Genomic DNA, 26,252 nt, shown 5'->3' on the forward strand with positions numbered 1-26,252 from the left:
CAAACTTCAAGATTTTGGGTGCCCTTCATCGTGCTAAATCCATTTCTAACAATTATTTATTTTTAAAAATATATTATAACAATATATTAAAAATCCAATAAATTTTTAAAACTCCACTAAACATATTATTTATTTTTAAAAAATATTGTAACAAGACCTAAAACAAATTAGGTTAAAAAATAATAGAAATTCAGGCAAATTTTAGGTTACAATGGTCAAACTTCAAGATTTTAGGTACTCTTCATCGTGCTAAATCCATTTCTAATGTGAAAAAAACTATTCAAGCACTCCAACATTGTAATTCTTTGAATTTTTTTTATGGTTTCGACGAAATATTTTTTCACATGACCAACTAATAACTGTTTTTTCTTTTGTTTCGTCACCACCTTTTGACCAGATGACTAAGGGTCACCCATGTCGACTCGCTACTCAAACACGTTTAAATATGGAATATTTTGAACGCGCTCGCCCAGCGGGATCGATGCCTCGCAGCTGCAGACTGGTATTGGATGAAGGCACGGCCCTAGTACGAGACCCTCGCAGGCCACGAACTGCTGGTATTGTACTACGCATTGCTACGCGGCATAAGGTAAATTTCGTATTCATTCATCTTAATCAAAATTAAATTTTCACCCTTATAAGGGGGCCATCAAGATACGAATTCCTCGGCGTCTGGCAAAATTTCTCCGATTCTGCCATTTTTATCTCGATATCTGTTAGGCCGTGGTTCTGGTTTTGCCTTTGCTGGAAATTGTTGAAACTCTTTTAAGCTATTGATCCGATCTTTAACTCTTTTACGCGGGTAAAGGCTACTTTTTGGTATTTTTAACCTAGGGTTTCGTTCGGTATTTTTCTATCGCTGGAGTCTGTCGTGGCTGTTTGTTATCTGAGTTAAAAGCACTTTTAATCGAGGGTTTTTCTTGCCGGCAGAGTGTCCTGTTTGGAGCGAGGTCGAGGTTTTGAGATATAGAAAATAACGATGAGCCAGCGGGAGATTATAGAGCTGGAGACAGGATGGGAAATTTTGCAGAAGGGAATTACGAAGGTCAAGGACAGTTTGCAAGAAATTCCCGAAGAGGAATTTAATAGCAAGGACTACCAAGTACCTTGCAGTGGCGAGGAATACGCAATAATTTACTCGTATCCTCCATTCCCCAATAAATCTTTTCAATGGTTAAAGCTCCGGTCCACTTGGAAGTATGAATTCTTATGGGTTTTATTAAAGTATTCCTCTCATTGTTATTGTTATTAGCATTTTTTTAACTGAATTTTTTTACCGGAGCAATTCACAAGATTACATAGTTCTGTTTTAGATTGGATCACAAAATTTATGGAGGCTAAATTTTTTCACCTAACGGTTGGACCACGTCTTTAAAAATGAATTTCTATCCAATTTAACTACAAATATAAAAAAATGCATGCCTTCCTTTACTTTTAATCACAGGACTGTTTTCTCGATGTGCACGCAAAAGGGTCCGCACGATTGGTCTCGCCAACTCTATGACAGATACAGGGAGTCTTTTGAAGAGTACATCACTTCAGTTGTGAGTTATTTCCGGTTTTCTTACATGATGGCTTTAAATTCGCTGGTTATGGATGATTGTATTTTTTAGTTTGATCCAAAGTCCTTCTACGTTTTCTGTTATATTTAAATCATTTTAACTATACTTAGAATTTAAAATTCCTATTGAAATCTGACAAGCTATCATGCTTCCCGAAAAAAAAAATGAACTTAAAAATATGTAATAAACTTAAAAATATGTAATAAAATTTATTTGATGATGCCAAATAATGGTGTGTAATGATATTATTATTATTATTTGTTTTTTCTAAAATAGTGAGAATATTTATTATAATTAAGTTATCAAACCAATAGTGAGGATAATTAATATGGGCTGTTATTTGCTAAATTTGATTGACTCATCACTGTTATTGAAGGAAAACCATACCAAAGGGGGCAGACTTTCACTCCTGCCAGATGCCTATAGATTGGGTTGTTAGCCTGTTTCCTTACATCCTAAAAAGACGATATCTAGAATATTACGCTTTTAACCTGTTTCCTTACATCTTAGGAAAACAAACTCTTAGCCAAATAAAAATAATTTTAAGAGATACTCCATGTCCAAATATTTTTTTTTTAAATATATTATGTATAAAATAATTATTTACATCAATATATTTCTTTTTCTATATACATAACCACCCAAAATCTACAAAATAATACAATTTTAACCATAATTAAAATATACATCCACTTTGGTGAAAAGCAATGATCGGTTTAATATTTGGTTCACCCTTTGCAACTTGAACATCCCAATTGCAAATACTCACTTTAAACAATTGTGATGTTCTATATTATAGCACAAACTTCCCAAAACTTTTGATGGAGATGAACAAAGAAAGATGATTTTCTTCAGCTCCATAATACAACTATAGAAATAGCAAAACGAGAAATGCATAGTGCCCTCCTAAAATTGTAGGTTGAAAAACAATACAAGAAGCTTTTAAGGGGTCAAATTTGAAAGATTCACCAATGAAGGGACCCATTGTAAAAGGGGACTAGTCTTAGTCTGAACCACTAGAAGAGTTAGCGATGCTTTCGACCATGGGGAACTTCCCTATGTTAATCGTGCCTTGCGTTTGGAGATATCAATCCCTATTATAAATTTTTTTAATTGGTGCTCAAGATTTCTTCATATCAATTTTATTATAAGGTCGACACGACTCATGATTATAAGCTAAAAGGCGAGGATATTAAAAATAAGGGTGTTTTTTTGGGTATTTATCTTTTTGGTTTAGGGTAACACATTAATTCTTTTGTGTGGTTGCATTATGAGTTTAATTAATGTCATGGAGCTAAGTTAATTTTTATGGGAGATGTATATTGTACAAAAATAATAAAAGTCACGTGTTTTAAAAGTGATTATAAGAAAAATACTAAGTACACTTTATATTACAAAAGTGACTTTTATGTTTTAAAAGTGACTTTATGATAGAAAAAATGCACATGTTACAAAACATTAAAAAGTAATAGGAGTTTTATTAATTGAGGATGACCACATGAAGGAGGGAGTCAAGAGGGGGAATGATTTCCACTCTTGATCTAATGAGTTGAGATTTAATCTCAACCATTGGATCTAAGGGTTAGGGTTCTCCTCACTCAAGGAAGACAAAAAGGGAAAAGGAAGACATTACTCTCATTCATTGCTATGAGCCATTGAGAAGAGAGCTTAGAGAGCAAGGAGAGAAAGGAGGCAATATTGCATCCCAATGAGGAGTTTGAACAATAGGAGGAGCAACCTAAAATTTTTAGCTAATACCTAGGCACAAATCTTGAGATTCTAAGCACAAATCTTGAAAATTTTTGTAGTTGTTCCAGGCAGTTTTTGCAGTGGTTTCTAGGTAGATTCTCTAATTGGTTTTAAGGTCGAGTTTGCTGGGTCTTTAAACCGAGTTTAAGCCTAAATTTTGGGTGTTGTATAAGCTGAGTTTAGGTCGAAAACAATGGATATTTCCAATCCCTAGTGCTGGAAATGTAACTAGTTTCGGTCTTCATAATTGTTGTTGTACCCATTTCAATAAGTATATCTTATGTAACAAACAAAAGAAGAAAGAAAAGTTATTATTTTAAAGCACGAGTTTCATCTTCTCACTTATGGTCTTCTAAGTAAAAGCATGTTCTTCATACTTCTAGGGTTTGTTAGTGTTGGAGAATCTAGGGCAAACAAAAAATTAAAGTGATTCTTCTTAGCGTGATACAATTTGTGAAGTTCTTTTGCAATTTTATCTTAGCTTGATCTTCATTTTATTATTAGTGTGAGTTTGCTTCATCAAACTGCTATCAAAACAAAAAAAGACAAGAACACAAAGTATTTGGCTTTTTGCCAGGGCCAAAACCTCTCCCTCATGGAGAGGAAAAACCGCACAAAATTCTTCTTATAAAAATTCCAATTGACGAATACGAAGACCATGACCCTTGACCCATTTTGCCACTCCAAGACCAAGACATCAATCCTCTTCTCTGTCACTGCTGAGATCATCATCATTGCTGCACCATTGAAGCCATCACTACTGCATCACTGAGATCTTCACTGCTGCTTCTTCACCATGTCAACAAGGTCTATTGAGATCTTCACTATGATCTTTGTTTTATGCTTTCATCGACACACCGAGAGCTTCATTATGACAATCACCATGATGACTGTTTCATCATACCTCCATCACTATACTGTAGTTGAGATCCTCATCACATTGACTGTGACCATGTTGAGAGTGTATTCCGAGACTGTGATGATCCTTGTCACCTTTTCATATTATGCCGAGACTGATAATCCTTGTTATTGTCATCACTGTACCTTTCATTATGCCGAGACTGTAATAATCATTGTCATTATTGCTCCTTCTTCTCATGCCGAGACTATGGGATTGTGACTGTGACTTACTGTGCCGAAATAGTGAGATCACCGCGATACATAGATCTATGTTGACGCTGAAAGGAGACAGGTCCGAATCTTACTGTGACATATTCCTAAATTTATCACAATTATACCGAGACTGTTAGGGCTACTGTAGGATTCAGAGATCCCTTTTTCCATCCAAAGATAATCATTATGCTCGCTTTCGTTGAGATGTGCACCACCGAGGAGAAGAGGACTATCCTCTTCATCACTGTGATCATCACCGAGCCTTTTTAGATATCTGAGATTTAGTCTACTTGCACCTTATACCCATTCGAGGTGTAGTCAACCCTTGAACAATTTGCCTTCCTGTGATGCGGACCTGCTCCTATACCATACAAAGTTTCAGAGAGGAGAAATTGTGAAATTTGTACCTTGAGATTTGCAGATACCCTAGATGGGTATTTATAGTGGTTTCTCCTTGCAAATAAGCCAACTTGTCAAATGAACCGACATGTCCCTATTGTTGAGCCGACGTGACTGTCATTTATATATTTAATTTCAATAGTGAAGTTGACATTATGAGTTTCTTATCGATTTGCTTGCAGACTTCTTGAGCTTGCCAATGGAGGATTGTTCTTGGTCTTGAGCCCCTCCGGGACCTTCGAAATCGAATCACCCATCGGAGGCCCTTGACCCAAACCGCCAACACCTTTTGGAAGATCGAATCACCCATCGGAGGCCCTTGACCCAAACCGCCAACACCTTTTGGAGGGCTGCTTTGGCTTGAATACATTTTACATAACCTCATGAAGAGCTTCTTCATACATGACTTGACTCTTTGACATATTAATAAATCCTAAAGACATCAAGAAAAAGTCTTTTGACCTAGTGACACTTCTTGCTCATGAAACCCATGCAACAAGGCATGCAAAATAAATTTATTGTCTTTTATTACATCATTTACAAAGATCATGTCATTATGAAGACCGAACCTAGTTACACTTTCTTCAACACTCCCTCTTAACGAGGGATGTATTCATAATGGTACTTGTTCATTCTCAATTTGAAGAATTTTCTGATAAGAAGAACCGGATTTGCAATCCATCTGTTATAGCATCATTTCAACCAACATTGATTTCAAATAGCAAGGCTTTGACTAATAGCTCTATCTCTCACTTATATCAGAGCACACAATGTTGGTGAGACCAATGACTGATAGACATGCATCATCATTGTCTCTCTTAGGGTCATACCCACCCAGGTGTTCTCTGAGTATGCCCTACTAGGACAATTCTTATCTTGGGTTCCCAGCCCTTAAGAATATTGGTCCTCTTGCCCACTCTCTTGGATGCCCTACCACATCCTCAAAGAGTGTCGGATGCCAGATGATTATATAATCCTCCATTCTTTCTTCCAAACTGAAGACAAGAATGTCGTGTCTAACTCTCCCTCTTAACCATGGATGAGTTCCAAGTTTTTCTTCACTTCGAAACATACTCGAGTTCCTTTACTTATAGAAACCTCCCAAAGCTCCCTCTTACCTAGGGACTCTATCATCAGTACTTTATAGGGTCTTCTAGTTGACTGACGATCCAAGACTTCGATGTCATCAATTTCTTCACATGTAGGGTTCAACCATCCATCACTTTCCTCCATTATGTCATTCCTTCTTTCCCGGAAAGTATCCTCCTTGGCTTTACATCTGGGGCTTCCTTCATAGGGCCATCTATCTTCACTTTCCTTCAACACTGATTGCTATGGATCACAAGGTACATAGTTGTGACATCCTTCACAACTCACCTTACCATGGCCCTTCACACATACCTAGACTTTCTCCAAGAGGTCAGAAACCGAAAACAAATCACATATTACCTTTTTGGGGATGGTATTTTCCAGTGACATCCTCTTGTAGGTATCAACATCATGCATGCATGTTGACACATCTCCCAATGATATCTTCACATCTTTCCGGGAGATTTCTTGGTCAAATCTTCCCGATCCTTTGGATGTTGATTGCCTTCATCATGATTGCATATTTCACGATCTCTTCCATCCTCACACCTTCCATTCCCAGGAGCTTTCAATCAAAGTTTCTTTAACTGTGGTCAATCACCCCATACTTCATATGTGGACATTATGTTGTTTTCATCTAGTGCGACTTATGCCTTTCTGCATCCTTTCAGAGGATGAGATCATTTTCCATTTGATCATGCTTGATCCATGTTACCTGCAACCATATATCATGACATGACAATATCAAATACAAATACAAGCATACATATCTCACTTTACCTTTGCTTCTTCCAGCTACTTCCTTGAAAAGATCTTCAATCCCTTGATCGGTTTCATTCCTCATGTCATCAGTCCTTCATCTCATGAATTCCATAAATTGGATTTCTTGATGAAACACTTGCTGCCTTCCTAGATAAGGGGATCCTCTGCTGAGGTTTCTATCAGAGAATCTACAAGATCTTGCATATCCCATCTGGAAAATGTTTCCTTTGATCTAGATGACTTCTTCCTTTCCTTTAATGTCCATTGAGATTTCCAAGAGCTATGTCCTTCATGTTTCTCAGGTGATATCACGAGCTCTTGATTCTAATGCTTTCATGATGCCACGATGCATCTTATTATCATGGTCATATCTACAAGGACTCATGATAGGACCTTTTTTGAGAGATACTGTCTCATTCATAATAGAGGTTTGCTATTCCCTTGACCCTTTTCCTTAGCTTTGTTCACCCTTTCGGCGATATGAGCTCCTCTCCATAATCTTCCATAGTACTATTCTGTCTTGTCAACCTTCCCTTTCCTTTCTGCAGATGTTTGAGTCCTTTCAACTTGTCTTTCTCTATTTGGCATAGAGACCACAAATTGTTGATCGAGGTAACTTTCTTGCTCATGGAAATTTAATACCGTGTTGAAGAATCTAGGGCAAACATAAATTAAAGTGATTCTTCTTAGCATGATAACAATTTGTGAAGTCCTTTTGCAATTTTATCTTAGCTTGATCTTCATTTTGTTGTTAGTGTGAGTTTGCTTCATCAAATTGCTATCAAAACAAAAAAAGACAAGAACACAAAGTATTCAGCTTTTTGCCAGTGCCAAAACCTCTCCCTCTTGGAGAGGAAAACCCACACAAAATTCTTCTTATAAAAATTCCAATTGACGAATACCAAGACCATAACCCTTGACCTATTCTGCCACTCCAAGACCAAGACATCAATCCTCTTCTCTGTCACTGCTGAGATCATCATCATTGCTGCACCATTGTTAATTTTAGGTATGTTCTATGCTTAGAGCAATTTATTTCAATTTTCATAGTTAGCTCAATATCTTTTCCAGATTAGCAATCACATCAACATTAAAGTAAATTGTAGATAGAACATAAACATAGATCACAGAAGACAAGCCAAGACAAGAGGACACAAAATGTGGCGTTAGCCAGGGACAAACCCTAATGTGGGGAAACCCTTGATCAGTTCTTCTTATATGTTCTTCAATAGTTCAACACAGAGAGAGAGAGAGATAGTACATACACAACAGAAGTCAACACTTTGACTTATCTAAGTAAGAGTATAGATCATCTCTAAGTAGATGATACATGAGGTAGCTGAACTTAGTTGAAGACATGCTACTTCAACTGATTTTTCGAGGTGACTCCATCACCATGTTGCACCTGTCATTGTGCTGCTTCTCATCATCATGCTGCACAGTGCACCTCACTGTGCTGCACCCATCATCACTATGTTGCATCTCATCATGCTTCACCAATCATCACTGTACTGCATCATGTGCCATTGTTGCTTCGTGTTTGTCACTATTGTCCCATGCGATTGTTGCACCATGCTTGCCACCATGTGCTTGGTGCACCTTGCTTACTATACTGCTATACCAATGTGCTTGCAACACCATGCTTACCATGCTGTCCCATTGTGTTTGCGGCACCATGCTTACCATGCCATCTTGTTGTGTTTGCAACAACATACTATTGCTGTTGTCTCTTGTAACATTGTTGTACTATGCTATTGTCCCAATGTAACATTGTTGTACCATGTTGTCCCAATGTAACATCGGTGTACCATGCCATTGCTGCTGTTTCACTGTTAGCATTGTTGTTAAGGGTAGTGGCATAACAAAAATGAATTCTCAATGTTAAAAGTGACATTCTCCTTTATCTTTCATTTTCATCCTTTTACTTAAATTTTTAACATTACCATGAAATGGCTCAAGATGTTTGAGAGTGGTTTCGACCTCATTATATTTCATATGGAGACAGTAGAATTTTAGATCTCACCCAAAATCCAACAGACTTACCAGTTTTCCAGGAATTCATGATTCGAGGGATTGCAATGTTTCCATTGCATTTTGTCATGTACAAGGGTATGGAATTAGTACTTAATCAAGAGCAGCAAGCCCTCTATGTACTTTAGAGTGACTTTTAGACTTATCACTCCACTGTTTTTGAGTTTTAGTTATATCAATTTACTATTCAAGTCTTCAGATTTCAGTGTCTATTATAGTCTATTTTGCTTAGTGCTAATTATATTCTAGAATGATGAATGATGAATTTTAATTTTAAATCAATTTAGAATCTAGAATGATGAATGATGAATTTAATTTTAAATCAATGTATATTCTAGAATGGTAAATAATGAATAATGAATTTTAATTTTAAATCAATTTAGAATCTAGAATGTGAATCATGAATTTAATTTTTAAACCAATGTAGATTCTAGAATGGTGAATAATGAATGATGAATATGGATCAGAATATTTCATTATTGAATCTCATGGTGTATTGATGAATCATGTATGTATTAGTAAGGATGATGAGTATGGATCAATGTATTTCATTATTTAATTCAATTATGTATGTATTATTGTATTTATGCTTTCATTATTAAATATGAATTTGATATATATATATATATATATATATATATAAAAAGGAAAAAAAATTATATACCTCGACGTCCCCCCATACCCCCTAAATTTCCCTAAAATTTGAGGGTACTCCCACACGTCCCCCTTGTGCGTCTCCCCGTCCCGGAGTCTTGGTGGAACATTGGAGAAAAGTGCACATGGTACAAAACACTAAAAGGTACTAGAAGGCTCATTAATTGAGGGGGACCACACGAGGGAGGGGCTCAAGAGAGGCAATGATCTTCACCCTTGATCTAATGAGCTGAGATTTAATCTCAACCATTAGATCTAAGGGTTAAGGTTCTCTTCACTAAAAGAAGAAAAAAAGGGAAAATGAAGAGATTACTCTCATTCATTCTCATGAGCCATTAAGAAGAGGGAAATGAGAGCAAGGAGATAAGGAGGCAAGATTGTAGCCCAAGGAGGAGCCCGAACAACAGGGGAAGGAGCTTGAAATTTTCAGTTGATACCCATGCACAAATCCTGATATTTTAGGCACAAGTCCCAAAATTTTCGGGTATTGTTCCATGCAGTTTTTGCATTGGTTTCCAGACAAATTTTCTGAGTGGTTTTTAGGTTGGGTTTAGGTTGAGTTTACAAGGTCTTTAGGCCGCGTTTAAGCCTAAAATTCTAGGTGGTGTATAGACTGAGTTTAGCCGAAAATAATGGAGATTTCTAATCCTTAGTAGCTTTAACTTGAAACAAAGACTACTCTACTTCTTTTCATTTTCACAATTGATACGAGAAATTATTGCAAACAAACACACATAAAATTTAGACACTTATTTTTGGTCTAAGACCCTGGAAAAACCCACAAGGGGGAACTACTCTTCAAGGAGTTCTTAGATTGCTTTTAAGGAAAATGATACACAAAGAGAAAATTAAACTTAGCTCCCTTATTATTTTGTTGAAGTCAATGCTAGGTTACATTGAGAAACGAGCCCTCTCTTTGTCATAAACTTAGACTGGCTTAACTTTGTTTTCTGTGCCACTGATTGTGGCTTTATTAGTTTCTAAACTGAGCAGAAACATGTTGGGTATTTTTGCCACCTATTTCACTACAAACTCCTCGAACTGTGTTGGTAGAAGCTTGAATTTCAAGTTAAATGCAACATTAATTTTATATCAGTCATATGTCTGTGATGGGTTTTGGGCATTAAACCATTCTAAAACTTGAAACTGGGTTGGCTACAACATAACCAAAATTTTCTACAGGGGAGTGGTGTGGCATGTGCCCCCATACAAGCATGTGGCCATTATTCTTAAAATTAGATGGAACCCATCCAATGTCTCGTAGTTGTTCTTTGTTGTTGCATGTCGATGCTGGTGATCTAGTGCAATGAGGGGTGGAAGGGTCGACTGCTTGGAGGTCTTGTAAAAGTGGTCTTGAAGCTCTGGGACAGACATTTAGTATCGAAATGACAGTTTTTCATGCAAATTAGAGTGTGACCTCTCAAATCTTTAATTAAAGCGAAATGATGGTGCCTGCAATTGATTGATCGTGGCTGCGTTGAATTGATTCAGTGTGCGTACGCCGATTTTTTTTTTTGCGGGACTTCTTGCGCAACGTAGTTTTCATTCTTCTATTTTGGTGAGAAAAAGTGGCACTGCATTTCCAAAGTCATAGACAGGAAATTCAAAACAATTTTCCAGATTTAAAAAAAGAAAAAGAAGAAGAAGAAGAAGAAGAAGTAATATCACGGTGCTGTCACGATATTCCTGAATGTTAGACAAGTTACTAGGTGCCACTAACAGTGGAAATTTGTGAACAACGATACGGTTCCACAATACCAACATTGGAGAGGTAGCGGATCCTTTCGGATGGTCAATGGAGTCGTACTGAGGTATTTTGTGTGACAACGACACCCTTTGGGGATTGATTATTGCAACGGATCTTTCCTGAGAGGGGCATTCTCGTATACAAGTGTTTCCAGTGTGTCTGATTTTGTGCAGCGACAATGACACTGGACGTGCACTACGTGGAAGAAACAACACATTTGGCATTTTTCCCCGGCAAAGCTTCTGAGAACAATTTCTGGTTCATATTACACGCACTTGTCAGATTTTGTCTGGATAAGTAGACATTTGCATTGAACTCCGTGTCAGGCTCCTTTGTGTTTTTTGTCTTGGGAAATGTGTAGATGGCCTCACTAACCAATCTGATGTTGGAAGGTAGTCAACGCTTTAATGGCACCAACTATAATATCTGGAAATAGAGAATGTTGACCATTTTTGAATATAGGTATCTTGACCAGGTTGTTTTGGGAAAAGAGCTCCGTCATGGTACACCTGGTGCAGATCAAGATAAGCTTGATGATCGAAATCGAGAGGCTGTTATGCTTCTCAAACTCTCAGTGACTGATGATTAGCTACCACAGATTCCTTTTGCAAGACAACTGCTGAAATGTGGCAAAATTTGAAGAAATTACACGAGACATCCGACAAGAGTAAAGCTTTCTTTCTAGAATTAGTTGTTCTCCATCATGATGGACGAACATATGTCTTTACAGGAACATCTTAACAAGATTAAAGACATTCGAGATTAGCTCGAAGCCATTGGGCGAACCATGGAGGAAGAAGATATGGTAGTCATTACTCTGAAAAGTCTACCGAAACCTTATGAACACTTCATAGAAACACTCAACATTACCACCACTAATGTTGATCTGAAGTTTCCGGAGTTATGCACCGAACTTCTGCAGAAGGATTGTTGGAAATAGTAGTTTGGTAGTGGTGCTTCATCAGCCTCCTCAGAAAATGCTTTTGCTGCCAAATATCAGTCCTCTTAGTCCTTTCAACAAAAAGGTTCTTCTCAGCCTTTTGATCCCCGCTAAAAAGAAAAATGTGTAGTGTAATTACTGTCAGAAGTTCGGCCACATGAAGAAAGAATTCCGATAGAGGATTGCTTATGAACAGAAGAAACAAGAGGGTCTCATTAGATAGCGAATGTTGCAGAACATTCCAAGCAGACGAAATCTGCCTTTTACATTGACTTTGGTGCATCACGTCATTTCTCTCACATGTGTCACTGGTTTATTGACTTCTCATCTTTCAGTGATTCCATGGTATTCGGTGGAGGTGAGGAGTACATAGTGGTTGCCAGAGGTACAGTTCAGATCTAGTCTGGTGGGCGCACACTCATCTTCCTGAATGTGTACTATGTTCCTTGTATGGAAATTAATTTGTTGTTTGTCAGCCAGATTATGAGGAACTCTCCTCAGCTCGATGTGGTGTTCAGTGCACACAAGTGCTCCATTATTGATAGGGAAACTCGTATTACGTTTGCTGTTGGCCTAGAAGATCATGGCCTATACAGGCTTCTTGACACTGGTGATACTCCAGAAGTGGCTGTAGAAGCTCATTTTTCTCCCATCAGCACTCTGTGGCCTCAGAGATATGGGCATCTAAACATTCAGTATCTCTCTCAGCTATCTTGGGAGGGACTTGTGTCAGGGTTACCTGATATTCAGACTCAACAATTGGGAGCGTGTGGTGCCTATCAAGCTAGCAAGCAACATCGGTCTTCATTCAAGGATGGAGAATCTTGGCGCCACTTAAGGTACTCTTGTTAATTCATGGTGATATTTGTGGTCCTATGAATACATCTTCTATTACTGGTTGCAAATATTTTTTGCTTATTGTAGATGATTTTAGTAGAAAGATGTGGGTGTACTTTCTAAAACATAAATTTGATGTATTTAGTATCTTTCAGAAGTTTAAGTTCTTAGTTGAAAAAGAGTCTGGTTGTAATATAATAACTCTTGGGACAGATAACAGGGGGGGGGATTTGTTCTTCTGCTTTCTCCAACTTCTTTGATACCCATGGCATCAAACGACAGTTAACTACACTCTACACTCTTCAGCAGAACAGTGTTGTCGAACGTCGCAACTGTACGATTGTTGAAATGGCTTGTTCCATGTTACAACACATGAATTTTGGGCTGAAGCAGTGTTTACTGCTGTCTATCTTCTTAACTGATCACCTACTCAGGCTGTTGAGGGGAAGACTCCAAAAGAGGTTTGGTTTGGCCGTAAGCCTAAGATCAATCACCTCAAAGTGTTTGGATCGGTTGCATATGTTTGGATTCCAGTTGCTAAGTGCTCTAAGTTGGATTCCAAAAGCCAGAAACTCATGATGACAGGGTATAGTGATCACCACAAGGCCTATAGGCTGATCGATATAGACACTGGTCGTCTTAGCTTCAGTCAGGACATAGTATTTGATGGAGGCAAAGGGTTCTTTCAGTCTCCTCCTTTTGAGAAGTGTTCTGAGGATCAACCTCACAATGTTCTTCTTCTGTTAGGTCCACTTGATGGGAGGGATGATGCAACATCAGTATTTGATGATGCAGTACTTGAGCTTCCTCTGGAAAATAACCCTCCTCTTATTACTCCTATTGTTCTTGAGCCTCCTCCACCTCCTCCTGATATTAGTTCCTCTACTCTCCGGCCTAAATGTTGGGTTAAAACTATTGGTGATCTCTGGGATAATGAGCTCATTGAAGGTAGAACTTCCAGAAATAAGAGCAAACAACAAGCTACAATAAATTTTGTTCTTATGGCTAACTTACATAGTATTTTTGAGCCTCAAACCTATTCAGAGGCTAAGGGTACACCTGAGTGGGAACATGCTATGGAAGCTGAATTCCAGAGTCTTCAGAAGAATCACACTTGGAACCTTTCTGATCTTCCTACAGGGAAAAATCCCATTAGATGCAAATGGGTGTATAAAGTGAAATACAAAGTTGACTGAACCCTAGACAAGTATAAGGCCCGCCTTGTTGCTCGAGGGTTCTCACAGAAGGAAGGCATAGACTATGAGGAGACCTTTGCTCCTTCAACCAAGATGAGTACCATATGGCTTGTCCTTGCCTTAGTAGCTCAGTTCAATTGGAAAGTCCATCGGATGGACGTAAAGAGTGCTTTTTTGAATGGTGACTTGCAGTAAGAAGTCTACATGACGCTGCATCCAGGGTTAAAGGTTGCCGATCAAGAACAAAAAGTCTGTAGATTAGTCAAAGCACTCTATGGTCTGAAACAAGCCCCTCGGGCTTGGTACATGAAAATTGACAAGTACCTAACAGATCATGGCTTTCAGCGGAGTCCATTTGATGCAAACCTGTATCAAACATACTGGTGATGATATTTTGTTTGTGGTTGTCTATGTGGATTATCTTATCATTACTGGCAGTTCAACACATTTGATCCATGGAATCAAACAGGATTTGTGAAACACTTTTGATATGACAGATTTGGGACTTCTGCATTACTGTTTAGGGGTGGAAGTTTGGCAGACTGAGAACAACATCTTTCTCTCTCAGTCCAAGTATGCTAGAATTCTTGTGGACAGGTTCGGAATGCAGGATTGCAAACCTGCCACAACTCCTATGGAACCAGGGCTCAAACTTTCAGCTCAGTCATCCTCACCACTTGTGGATGAAACTTTATTCAGGCAGTTAGTGGGCAGCCTCATCTACCTCACTGCCACTCGACCTAATATCAGTTTTGCAGTGAGCTACATTTCACGCTTCATGTCAGCTACTAAGGCTGATCATTGGATAGCAGCAAAGCGTGTGCTGCATTATGTAAGAGGCACTCCTGGTTATAGACTTTTGTACACTTAGAGTTCAGATCCTACGCTCAGTGGTTACACAAATTCAGACTGGGCTGGTTCGGTTGATGACTGTAAATCTACATTTGGGTATGTGTTTAGTCTGGGATCTGACGCTGTCACATGGACTAGTAAGAAGCAACAGGTAGTGGCTCTCTCCTCGACAGAAGTAGAGTATTGGGAGGCAGTTTAGCTTCGACGTATGCTTGCGGATATGCATGTTTCCCAGGTAGGTCCTACTCCCTTGTTCTGTGATAATCAGTGAGTGCTCAAACTCGCCAAGAATCCAGTCTTCCGTGAACGAACAAAGCATGTGGAAACCCATTGTCACTACATTCGACAGCTTGTTGAAGACAGATCCATTCAGTCGCTGTATGTTCCCACAATGGAGCAACCAACAAACATCTTCACCATGCCTCTTGGTCCTGATAAGTTTGTAAAATTCAGAGGGTCTATAGGTGTTGTAAATAGATTGAGCATTAAGGGAGGGTATTAGAGTAATGCTATTTTAGTGTTTAATGCTCATCTGTGACTGTAATTAGCAGTTTCTTGTTAGAAACTTGCTGTTTCTATATTCTTAGTAGAAACTTGCTGTTTCTGTAAATATAGTGTTATTATTTATTGAACTTCACTGCTCATTGTAAATTAATTCAATTCATTCGTTGATTAAAAATTAAGAATTCAAAAAGTACATACTATTTACAAGTGTCTGAATAGTTAATTAAAGTTGACACCATTAATTAATGACTCAGTTGTCACCATGATTGACCATGGTTGATTTTCATATTGACCATGATTGATTTTTATATTAAGACAATAGTTGTCACAATGCGGTGATTGACGATGGTTAACCGCGGTTTACCATGATTCAACATGACTAATTTTCATATTGAGACACGATGGTTGACCACAATTTTAGTTGATTCTCATATTGAGACATTTTTTGTCACATTGTGACATTGGACGATGGTTGACCATGAATAACGATGGTTGACAATATTTAAACATTGTTGATTTTCAAATTAGTGAGCAATTTATAAATTTGCTCCATATATTACTAACTTGTTAGTAATATATAATTAACTTATGTTTATTACACATATTTTATATTTTATGATTTTAACTTTTGTATAACGTAACTTTTGTCCACAACTGATCTTTTCAACATATAGTACATTAACAAAATACTTGTCATGGGCCCATATTTTGCCACTCTATCCTTTTATATCGTCTTTATTTGCTCCTTTGCTTGATCCATAGCCTCATAAATGAAGCCCATAGCCAACCTTTCCCCATCCACCAACCGCAACACCTTAACTAGTGGCTCAGCAAGCTTCACAATCTCTGCGGCCTTTCTCCAAAAAGTTTCTTCATAGACTTTCCTTTTCAGTTCTTTGCCTTCCGGTTTCTTAGACCAATTGCTTTGATTCCATTCATCGCTAGAAAACATCTTTTGCAAGTTTCTATGTTGGGAAAGCATAGATTGCAATGTCAAAAAATGTGTAGCAAATCTAGTGATGGCAGGCCTAATAATATCCTTGCCCCCAGTGTGTTTCCTCATGAGGCGCAAAATCAATGTATGATTGTAGATAAATTTTGTGATGCTTTTGGCATGATCTATAGTGTTTTTGACCCAGTCTATTTTTCCAATATCCTCAAGCATGAGGTCTATGCAATGTGCAGCACATGGGGTCCAAAAGATGGTCTTGTGTTTTTCCTCTAGCATTTTACCAGCAAGAACATAGTTAGAGGCATTATCTGTGATGACTTGAACAACATTAGCCACCCCCACCTCCTCAACAACCTGATCTAATAGCTGAAACAACAATTTCCCATCTTTTACCTTATCAGATGCATCAACTGATTTTAAAAACATGGTTCCCCGTGGGCAGAAGACAAGAAAGTTTATGATGGTACGGTTTCTTTGATCAGTCCATCCATCTGACATGATGGTACATCCTGTTTTTGCCCATGAGTCCTTGAACTCTTTCAAATACTCATTAATGGATTCAATTTCTCTTTGCAAACGATACCCCCTTAGCTCATGCATAGTAGGGCCTTTGAAGCCTTTTCCAGCAGCATGTATGGCATCAAACATAGGCTCATAATATGGTGAACGAGCAACATTAAAGGGGATATCATCATCATACCACCATCTAGCTATGTACTCACAAGCAGTCTCCCTCAATTTTTTCTTCCAGTGGTCATCTAAAGTAGGCTGCATTTGACTTTTACTAACTTCAGGACCATGTGCATCTGATGGCGAGGAGGGAGTGAAATAACTTTTGATAGTCACATCACCCTTTGTCATTCTACCCTTTCCCTTATCTTGAACAGAAACAAAAGAGGGAGGAACATATCGGAAAGGGTTGGATGTATTAGTTTGATGGATAGAGGAAGAACCCTCAAAATCATAATGGGGGTTGGTAGCCATCATTTTTTGTATCTCCCTCTTCCTCCCAATTTCAGCCTGTATGTCTTTTTGCCTAGCTTTATCTTCTTTAAATTTCTCAAAGCTGGCCAACAAATTCTTCCTAATCTCCCCAATTTCTGGTGAGGTACATGGGGTAATTTGGCCTCTAATCCCTGCCAAGTGTTGTTTCAGTCTATTAATGCCCCCAGGACCTTCCTTAATTTTCCTATGGCAAAATTTGCATTGCATTTGACTATCAACCATTTCAACATATGCCCAAGCAGGATCTCTTGCTCTAGGTGCCATTTCTTGACTAGGAAATGAAAGCAAACAATCTGAAAATGAAAAAAAAACATTGATTCAATGTTCATTTCTTGGATAAAAAACACTCTCTAAGCTTTCTAAATATGCACCTAAAATTTACTAAGCAAAAACAGATTTATAGAGGTGAAAAAAAATACCTCCAGGCACAAACTGCCTCCTCAAGCTTGCTCCAAGAATCAACTCCTCAATGCTGCTCCAAATGGCCGCCCAAGAAGCTCCTCACTCTAGCTACAATGCTTCTCCAAGCCTCCTCACTGCTGCTCCAAAAACAAGCTCAAGAACTGCTCACTAACTCTCAAAGAAGACACTCACTCAAATGCACAAGATTGCTGTGAGAGATTGAGAGCACTTGAGTGTGTTAAATAGGGTTTGGGAGGGGGAAATGGACCCCAAATGACATTTAACTTATTCACACAACAGCTTGGAGTCCAAACCAATCAGCTTTTGCCCAAAAAAATCATTAAAAAAATAAGAAATCGCTGTTTTTTATGTGGTTACGGGTCGCTGTTATGATTCGGCCGAGTCAATACGGAAACGGCCGAGTTGGCCGAGTCAGCCATGACTCGGCCAACCGAGCCGTTTCATAGGCCGAGTCAGTCCAGAAACCTCCAACTTGGATCAACTCGGCCGTTTCAGTATTGAAACGGCCGTTTTTTAAAACTATGTTCTACACTCAATAAACATTAATAAATATATTTTATAGCTAATTATTATATATATTTAATTTAGAATTTCATTTAGATGTTATTATATTGGAGTAGTCTACCTAGGCGGAGGAATTGCCCGGTTTCCGTCGCTGCTCGGAAAAACCTCCAGCTCCGGCCGCCGGTAATTCCTCCTCCCCAACTCCGCCACCCTCCGCAAGCTTCGCCGCGAGCTCCGCCCAGCGCGATTCCGTGAATTTCCAAAGACTAATAAACAGGGATCCATGGCGCAATGGTAGCGCGTCTGACTCCAGAGTAGAAGGTTGCCTGTTTGACTCACGTCGGGTTCAATGTTGCCAGTTCGTTTATTCTTCGCCCAGATTTTCTTTGTCAACTGTGTCCCAGCCTGAAAGTCCTTTTGACACTTCGCCTTTCCGCTGAAAGATCTCTGACAGCTCGCCTAGCTCCCTAAATAATATTTAGGAATAGTTGCGATAACAAATTTGAAGCCTTTGCTAATTTTAGCGGAGGATTATCTCTAACTCAAAGTTCTTTACGAATTGCGGGGTGCAAAACGAAAATAACATACGAGAGCCAAGAGAAGGTTGCAGGGGTTGTGAAATTGATCCCAATCTCGCTCCCTTGAGAACTCAACCATTTTCTTCTGCAAATCTTTAAGTGTAATGTTGCCTACCTCGTTCCTTTGTTGCAGGTAGGGGAGGTAGGCGAGCTGTTAGAGATCTTTGACGCAGCCGACAAAGATCATTTGGGCGAAGAATAAATGAACTAACAACATTGAACCTGACGTGAATCGAACTCGCAACCTTCTGATCTGGAGTCAGACGCACTACCATTGCACCACGGATGCCTGTTTATTAGTCTTTGGAAGTTCACAGAAGAAAATGGCTGAGTTCTCAAGGGAGCGAGATTGGGATCAATTTCACAACCCTCGCAATCTTCTCTTGGCTCTCGTATGTTATTTTCGCTTTGCACTCCGCAATTCGTAAAGAACTTTTAGTTAGAGATAATCCCCCGCTAAAATTAGTAGAGGCTTCAAATTTGTTATCGCAACTATTCCTAAAGATTATTTAGGGAGATAGCGAGCTGTCAGAGATCTTTCAGTGGAAAGGCGAAGTGCCAAAAGGACTTTCAGACTAGGACGCAGCTGACAAAGAACATCTGGGTGAAGAACAAACGGACTGGCAACATTGAACCTGACGCGAATTGAACACGCAACCTTCTGATCTGGAGTCAGACGTGCTACCATTGCGCCACGGATCCCTATTTATTAGTCTTTGGAAGTTCACAGAATCGAGTTGGGCGAAGGTCGCGGAGGGTGGCGGCGCTGGGCGAAGGTATTGCCGGCGGCCGAAGCCAGAGGTTTTTCCGGGCGGCGACAGAAACTTGGCAATTCCTCCACCTAGGTAAACTACTCCTATTATATTTAATTATGTGTATCGAATTTTATAACATATATATTTTTAGTTTTATACTTCGTTTAATTTGATTTGATGTTGAATTTTATGGTTAAATTTCTACCCTCAATAAACATTTTTAAATATATTTTATAGCTAATTATTATATATATTTTATTTAAAATTTCATTTAGATGTTATTATATTTAATTATGTGTATCAAAAATTTCAAAGTAGTCCAACTCATACTCATGTTAGACATTATTTTTCATTGATGTCAAAGTATAAGGCCACATTCTTTCCTCAGAGGGCCTATATTTCACGAGGTCTTAAAAAAGATACAATGATCTGGGACATGCCTCAAACATGGGAAGCAGAGGTGATATCAAAGACCTAGATCTGGAGGATATGAGGTTGACTCAACAACGCCTGGATCTAGTGGATATGGAGGTGATGTGGGAGGAAGATCATTTGGATCTGCAAATTTGGAGTTCCATGATAAGCCGGCCTAGCTCTTACAATGGACATGATGACTATACGAATGGGCCTCATGATGCATCTCAGAACCATTTGGTGCAAAAATTCGGGGAGTCTTTTCTTTTTGGCTAATCCATGAAGGCGAAACAGTAGTAAAAGTAAAAGAGAGAATAAAAATGAAAATGCATGTTCCCGATGAAGAATTTTGCAAGCAGAATTTCACATCTTCCTGAATATCTTCAGACTCGGATATTGTGTTTACACCGTTTTCAAAGGCGAAATGTGTATGGCCTCAGTATCCCTCTTCCAGAGCTGCAACGGCTAAAAACTTTGAAGGTTGCTTTCCATTAGATTAGGTAAAGATAAAGATGAGATATCTGTTGCTTTGAAGGTTGCTTTCCATTAGATTAGGTTAGATCAAGATGAGGTATCTGTGCGCAACATTAGGTTTTACTCAAACAGAGTAATATAGGTGATATCAATAAACTCAAGGCAAAGGTTGAGCTTTGAAATTCAAATTCGGATCCATCTATATGACTGTCAAGTCAAATTAATACACAGGTCACCTCCCTCTAGAGACATGACTATTCAATGTGGTCGAATTAAGGATAATACGAAAGTTTAAAATGAAGAATTCATTTTTTAGATCTGGTTCTGTTTGTTTTTTGAAATCTTTATGCTGGATTCGTTGATATGTTTAAGCATCCTTTGGATCAGAAGTTTAGCCTTTTAACAGAAATTTTGGAGCTCTTTCTCGGCCTCTTTTGGAGCAGATATATCTGAGCTATATTGCTACACCCCTCCTGAAAAGAAAAACTCCTTGAAATCTGTTCAACTGAAATACATCCATTGTATCGGTCTCTACTTAAAATCGGCCACAGCAGAAGAATCTGTTGAACAGTGGGATATGGGCTAAGGTTCTAAATCACATGTGAGTTACATTGGGATATGGGCTAAGGTTCTAACTCACATGTGAGTTACAGATTTGAGTTACAGCTTTAACATATTATATAAAATATATATTATAAATTAACAAGGGTTACAGAGTTGTTAGTACTTGTAGATTAGCTTAAATATAGCTTAATTAAATTAAAAAATAATAAAGACAAAGATTTCATGACAACAATAAAAACAATTAAAAAAATTTATTGTATTGTTAAATGCCATCACAAAAATTAAGAAATATGATTAATTAATATTGTTTATATTAACATATATACATTTTAATATATATGTTTATTTTTTATATATATTTATGTGCTTTATTTTTTATTAGTATATATAATTTTTTATAATTAAATTTATTAAAATATGTTTTTAATATAATAATAAGACATCTCGAATTAAAATATGGAGAAAAACTATAATTCATGAAAATGGAAATAATAGAAAAAAAATAAAACAAAAGATTAGTAACTAAGAGAAATGGAAATTATTAGATATTTCATAATAAGACTTCAACCAATCACCTTACAAATAAATAAATTTAGATAATAATAAAAATAACAAAAAATGAATTCTCAATGTTAAACTATAAATAAGTAGCATAATTTTTTGCTCAAAGACAAACTAATATGTGGTCAAAGCAAAACTGAATGCGTAATACCATGCCGGCAGGTATAATAAATATCATCTATATATATCTATATATATATATATATATATTTTTTTTTTTCCCATAAAGAAAAAAGGTAATTTTCATTAACAAAGAAAATTACATGTTGTAAATGCCCTTGGCATATGCTGTAAAGTGACCGTGGTCATCTGTGAAATGTTGCGGTACTGATAAAAACTTACAAAAACACCTATCGGGTATATACTGTTAATGTTCATAACTTCATATACAAAGATATTTACATATCAAAAAACTGTTCATAAATATTAACAAAAAAGTGTTGTAACTAGGCCTAGTCTGCCCTCTATATATCTTGGTCTACATACGGTCTATGGTAGTTCTGATAGACCTGTCCAGGGGTGTGCTCTCTGATCAGCCATTCTCCTCGAGGATGTTTCGTTGCCTCTTTCAATAACTTGTCCGCGGCTGCATTACATTCCTTGTAGAAATGAGTGCAAGAAACAAGATCAAATTGTGATATTGTTTTGAGCGAATATGCATGGCATGTAGAAGTGCAATTGAACCAGTTTATGACCATCATAGAGTCCCCAAAGATATGTAACTGTCTGTAGTTTTCGGAAGTAGCGAAATGTAATAGATGGCGGAGGGTCATGAGTTCCGCAAAATTGTTTGTGCCATCTCCCAGCCCCAGGCTGATATGGTAATAATGCGATTCAAAGATGTGAAGAATGACGCCTCCACTGCAACCCTATTCTTGGGCTACACCATTGAAATAGGCCAAGGTTTTCCCTCTATCTATGACCTCAGGTGTAATGTGCCTTGTCCGGGTGGCCTATGTCTCCTCCGGGATTTCATCGTAGCTCTTACATATCTTTGGAATAATCTGAGCCTAAACGATTTGTTTCCCCTGAAAAATAATACTGTTTTTGCAAATTCAAATGTGCTAGGACACTATCAGAGGCAAATTCCGAGCTTTCGGGGGCATTGCAATGCCCCACCAGTTGTTCCAGGCCATATTCGTGTCATCCCCAGTCCATGAATAGGCTATCTTAAGAATCTGAAGGACTTCTACCCAAACATGCTATGAAGTTGGACAAGTAAGGACAAGGTGATTGGCAGTTTCCTTGTCTTTGCAGAGAACACACCATGTAGGTCTCGGGAATGCCCGTTTCCTTAGGTTTGTTCTAGTTGGAATTTTGTCTGCAATGATGTTCCACATGAGTAATCGAGAATGTGGAGGACCCTGCAGCTTCTAGATATTCTGCCACCAGCGTTTCAGTACTTCAGGTTTATGTCTAGCATGTATTGTTATGTATCCCTCCTTTGGGGAATAGGTCCCATTTTGAGCTAGACCCCAAAGCAACTCATCCCTTAATCTAACATATGATTCTGATAAAGCTCTCAAATAGGTCCCCCATTCCAAATGCCACTAAGCAGGGATATCTAAAGTCGTCCTTGATAACCAAGCTTACTGTTATACAGTTGTGTTTTGGGGGTCCCCTATATGTGCTATATAGTAGATATTCTTCTGGTTCAAGTTGACAATCAGGTCCGGTGGGAGTAGGTGGGAGTTCGCGCATCCAATTCATGGGTCTAATCCAATACGAGCAGACCCTCCATTGCCAATCCTCCATGTGAGTCCCCTTCTAATAGTGGGGAGGGTATTTAACACTGCCCTCCAGATGATAGAAATACCCTTCCTGTTCCAAGATGGTAGTCTTAGCCAATCCTGCACTGCGATCGGCCAGATGTATTTGTAAATGATCACTTCTGACCAGAGGCTCCTTTGCTTCAGGAGAAGCCATCCCAGTTTGGCTGCAAGAGCTTGGGCGAAGGCAGATAAGTTTTTTAAGCCCCACCCACCCCATTTTTTTGGGGATAGCAATGCTGCTCCATTTGACCCAAGCATATAGTTTTCACTCTTTATTCCCCTTCCATAAGAAATTGCAACATATTCTCTGAATCCTTTGTATAATTCCTTGTGGAATCCAGTCCAGGGACATCCAATAAACCGGTGTGGCTTCGAGGACAGTTTTGATAAGCACCAATCTGCCATCCCTAGATTGTAGTTTGTGGCTCTAAATATTTAATCTTCTTTTTATCTTTGTGATCAACCAAGTCCAGTCTACTATTTTGTATCCATCTGATTTTATCCTAAATCCCAGGTACTTCAATCCATCCTTCAGGGTCTGAATTTGAAAAGGGAAGTTTTGAAGAGCAAGATTGGTTTCCTGTTGAGTGCATATTGATAGGGAGATGGTGGATTTAACCTGATTAATCTCCATCCCAGTGGCAGAGGTGAATAACCTCAATATCCTTGTAAAGGTATTTATGTCTTGTATGCCCCCATCCAGAAATATGAGGATGTCATCGACAAAAAGGAGATGAGTTAATGTGCATTGGTCTGTTACCTTGAGTCCCTTGAGACTCCCTACACTCTTCTCTGAGGCAATCTTTTTGTTGAGTCCTTCCATGGCCAATAGCAAAAGTAGGGGGGATAGAGGACATCCTTGTTTGAGTCCCCTCTCGGCCCTGAAGGTGTGGGAGGTAGATCCATTGATTAATATTGCAAAGGAAATTGAAGTAATATAGTACATTATCCATCGAAAGAAATCTGGGGGGAAGCCCAGATGAGTAACATCCAGAGATATAGCCAGTTGACCCGGTCAAATGCCTTTGAGAGATCAATTTTTAGCATCATTCCTTTGAGATTCTTTAGCTTGATAGAGTGGAGGGCCTCTTGTGCCGTGCCAATGGCCTCATGAATTTGACGGTTTTGTAAAAAGGAAAACTGTTCCGGGGAGATATGATTTGATAGGATAGGTTTGATACGAATAGCTATGATCTTAGCTATGATTTTATAGAGTCAATTGCAGAGGGATATAGGTCAGAAATCATTAAAGGATAGAGGAGAGTCCAGTTTGGGGATGAGGGCTATGAAGGTGGAGTTTATTGGCTCATGTATTCTGCCCAGGATATGGATTTCTTCAACTACAGCAAGAAGGTCAGGACCGTTGATGTCAAAGAAGGTGCGGTAGAACTCCACTGGCCATTCATCTGGCCCCAAACTTTTATCCCTTTTGAACCATTTCAAAGTGCTCTCAAGTTCCACCCAAAGAGACATGTTTATTGAGCTCCTCCAGCCTTTCAGGTTCCACGAATCAGGGGAAGTACCCTACTATGTGGATAATATCAGCCAGTGTAGCACCTGGAGGGGATTTGAACAGCTGATTGAAATGAGTAGTGCCCAACTGAGACTATTAAGAATGAGTATTTGTCGTCGATCCCTGATCCGAGGGCATTTGCCAAATCGCGTTGCCAACTTTTCTTCCATTGGCAAATTTGTGAAAGAATTTAGTGTTGTCATCCCCAACTTGCAACCAAATGGCCCGACTTCCGAGTCTCCAATTTTCTTCCCAGGCTAGAAGGATCTTAGATTTCTGGGCTTCCAGCTCCACTAGTTGCAATTTTGACTCTATGGAGTTGAATCCCCTCTTGTGTTTCATCCGCGAGTAAGGTTATCTGGATTTCTAAGGCAGATATGGCAAGTTCCTCCCTTTCTTTTTCTTTTTGGCCCAATCAATGGAAAGTTGCTTGAGATTGTATAGGTTGTTGCAAAATCCTACAAATTTCCTCTACTCAATTGAAAGGTGATGCGATTTCCAGTAGTCAGAGACCATCTTGATGTACTCTGGTTCCTTTAGCCAAAGACGAATTGAACTTGAAGGGGGCTCTTGGTTTGATTTTGGGTCCTGCCAATTCCAAACATATAGGTGTATGGTCAGATATGCCACCTGAGCCCACCCATTGTCTGTAGTTTTTGAAGGTAACCAAAAGGTCTTCATAGATGAGATATCGTTTAACTCTTCTCCCTGTAAAATTTCCCACTGTAGATCAATAGATTATACAATATACTAAAGCAAAATACAAGATCTACTTCTACAACAAACTTTGCGGAAGCTTAATCGAATATGAGCAAGATCAATAAGAACACATATAACTGAGAATGAGAAAGCAATTACACATGAATACAAAAGAATACTCTGGGGAAAGCCTCAGCCTAAAACCCCTATCTCTGTAATATCATACAAGTGGAAATATGTTCAGATTACAAAAAGAATTAGCTCACAAGCTATCTTGTTGTCTCCGCAACAGAACAATACAGCTCACAGGCTGAATAGACACAACATATGTCTTCCTCCAGCCCTCCAAGCCTCCTATTTCCTTGCGCAGTTTTCTTTGGGGTCCAGTGATGCCACCTGTGTGAATTGGCCTCATTCACACTCACTAAACTGAAGAAGTAACTGTGCAATCTCTAAGGAATGAATACTTTCTGCATGCAAGAGATATCCACGAAGGAATATTCCTGCAACTGATAGTACACTGCCCCATCACCTGATCTCAACTGGGTCTCTGACTGAATTGACATGCACGAGTTATTTATGAGAGAATATTCAGTTATTTGA

At 38.6% G+C, this 26,252-nt stretch overlaps 1 protein-coding gene across 4 annotated transcripts in view; it reads left to right on the top strand.

Moving 5' to 3' along the window:
* The first annotated feature begins 449 nt into the window (after nucleotides 1–449).
* Nucleotides 450–26,252, top strand: part of LOC149200332 (cullin-1-like) — a 44,123-nt gene continuing 18,320 nt past the window's right edge. For all 4 annotated transcript variants that reach the window (XM_089402660.1, XM_089402662.1, XM_089402661.1 and 1 more), the window contains exons 1-3: nucleotides 450–589; nucleotides 931–1,140; nucleotides 1,445–1,544. In XM_089402660.1, coding sequence (XP_089258786.1) covers nucleotides 980–1,140; nucleotides 1,445–1,544 — 261 coding nt within the window. In that variant the 5' untranslated portion in view covers nucleotides 450–589; nucleotides 931–979. The remainder of the gene's footprint in view (nucleotides 590–930; nucleotides 1,141–1,444; nucleotides 1,545–26,252) is intronic.

This window comes from Pinus tabuliformis, chromosome 2_1, assembly GCF_031772625.1.
Source record: "Pinus tabuliformis cultivar Carrire ecotype Pingquan chromosome 2_1, CPIR1, whole genome shotgun sequence".
NCBI classification, from domain to species: domain Eukaryota; kingdom Viridiplantae; phylum Streptophyta; class Pinopsida; order Pinales; family Pinaceae; genus Pinus; species Pinus tabuliformis.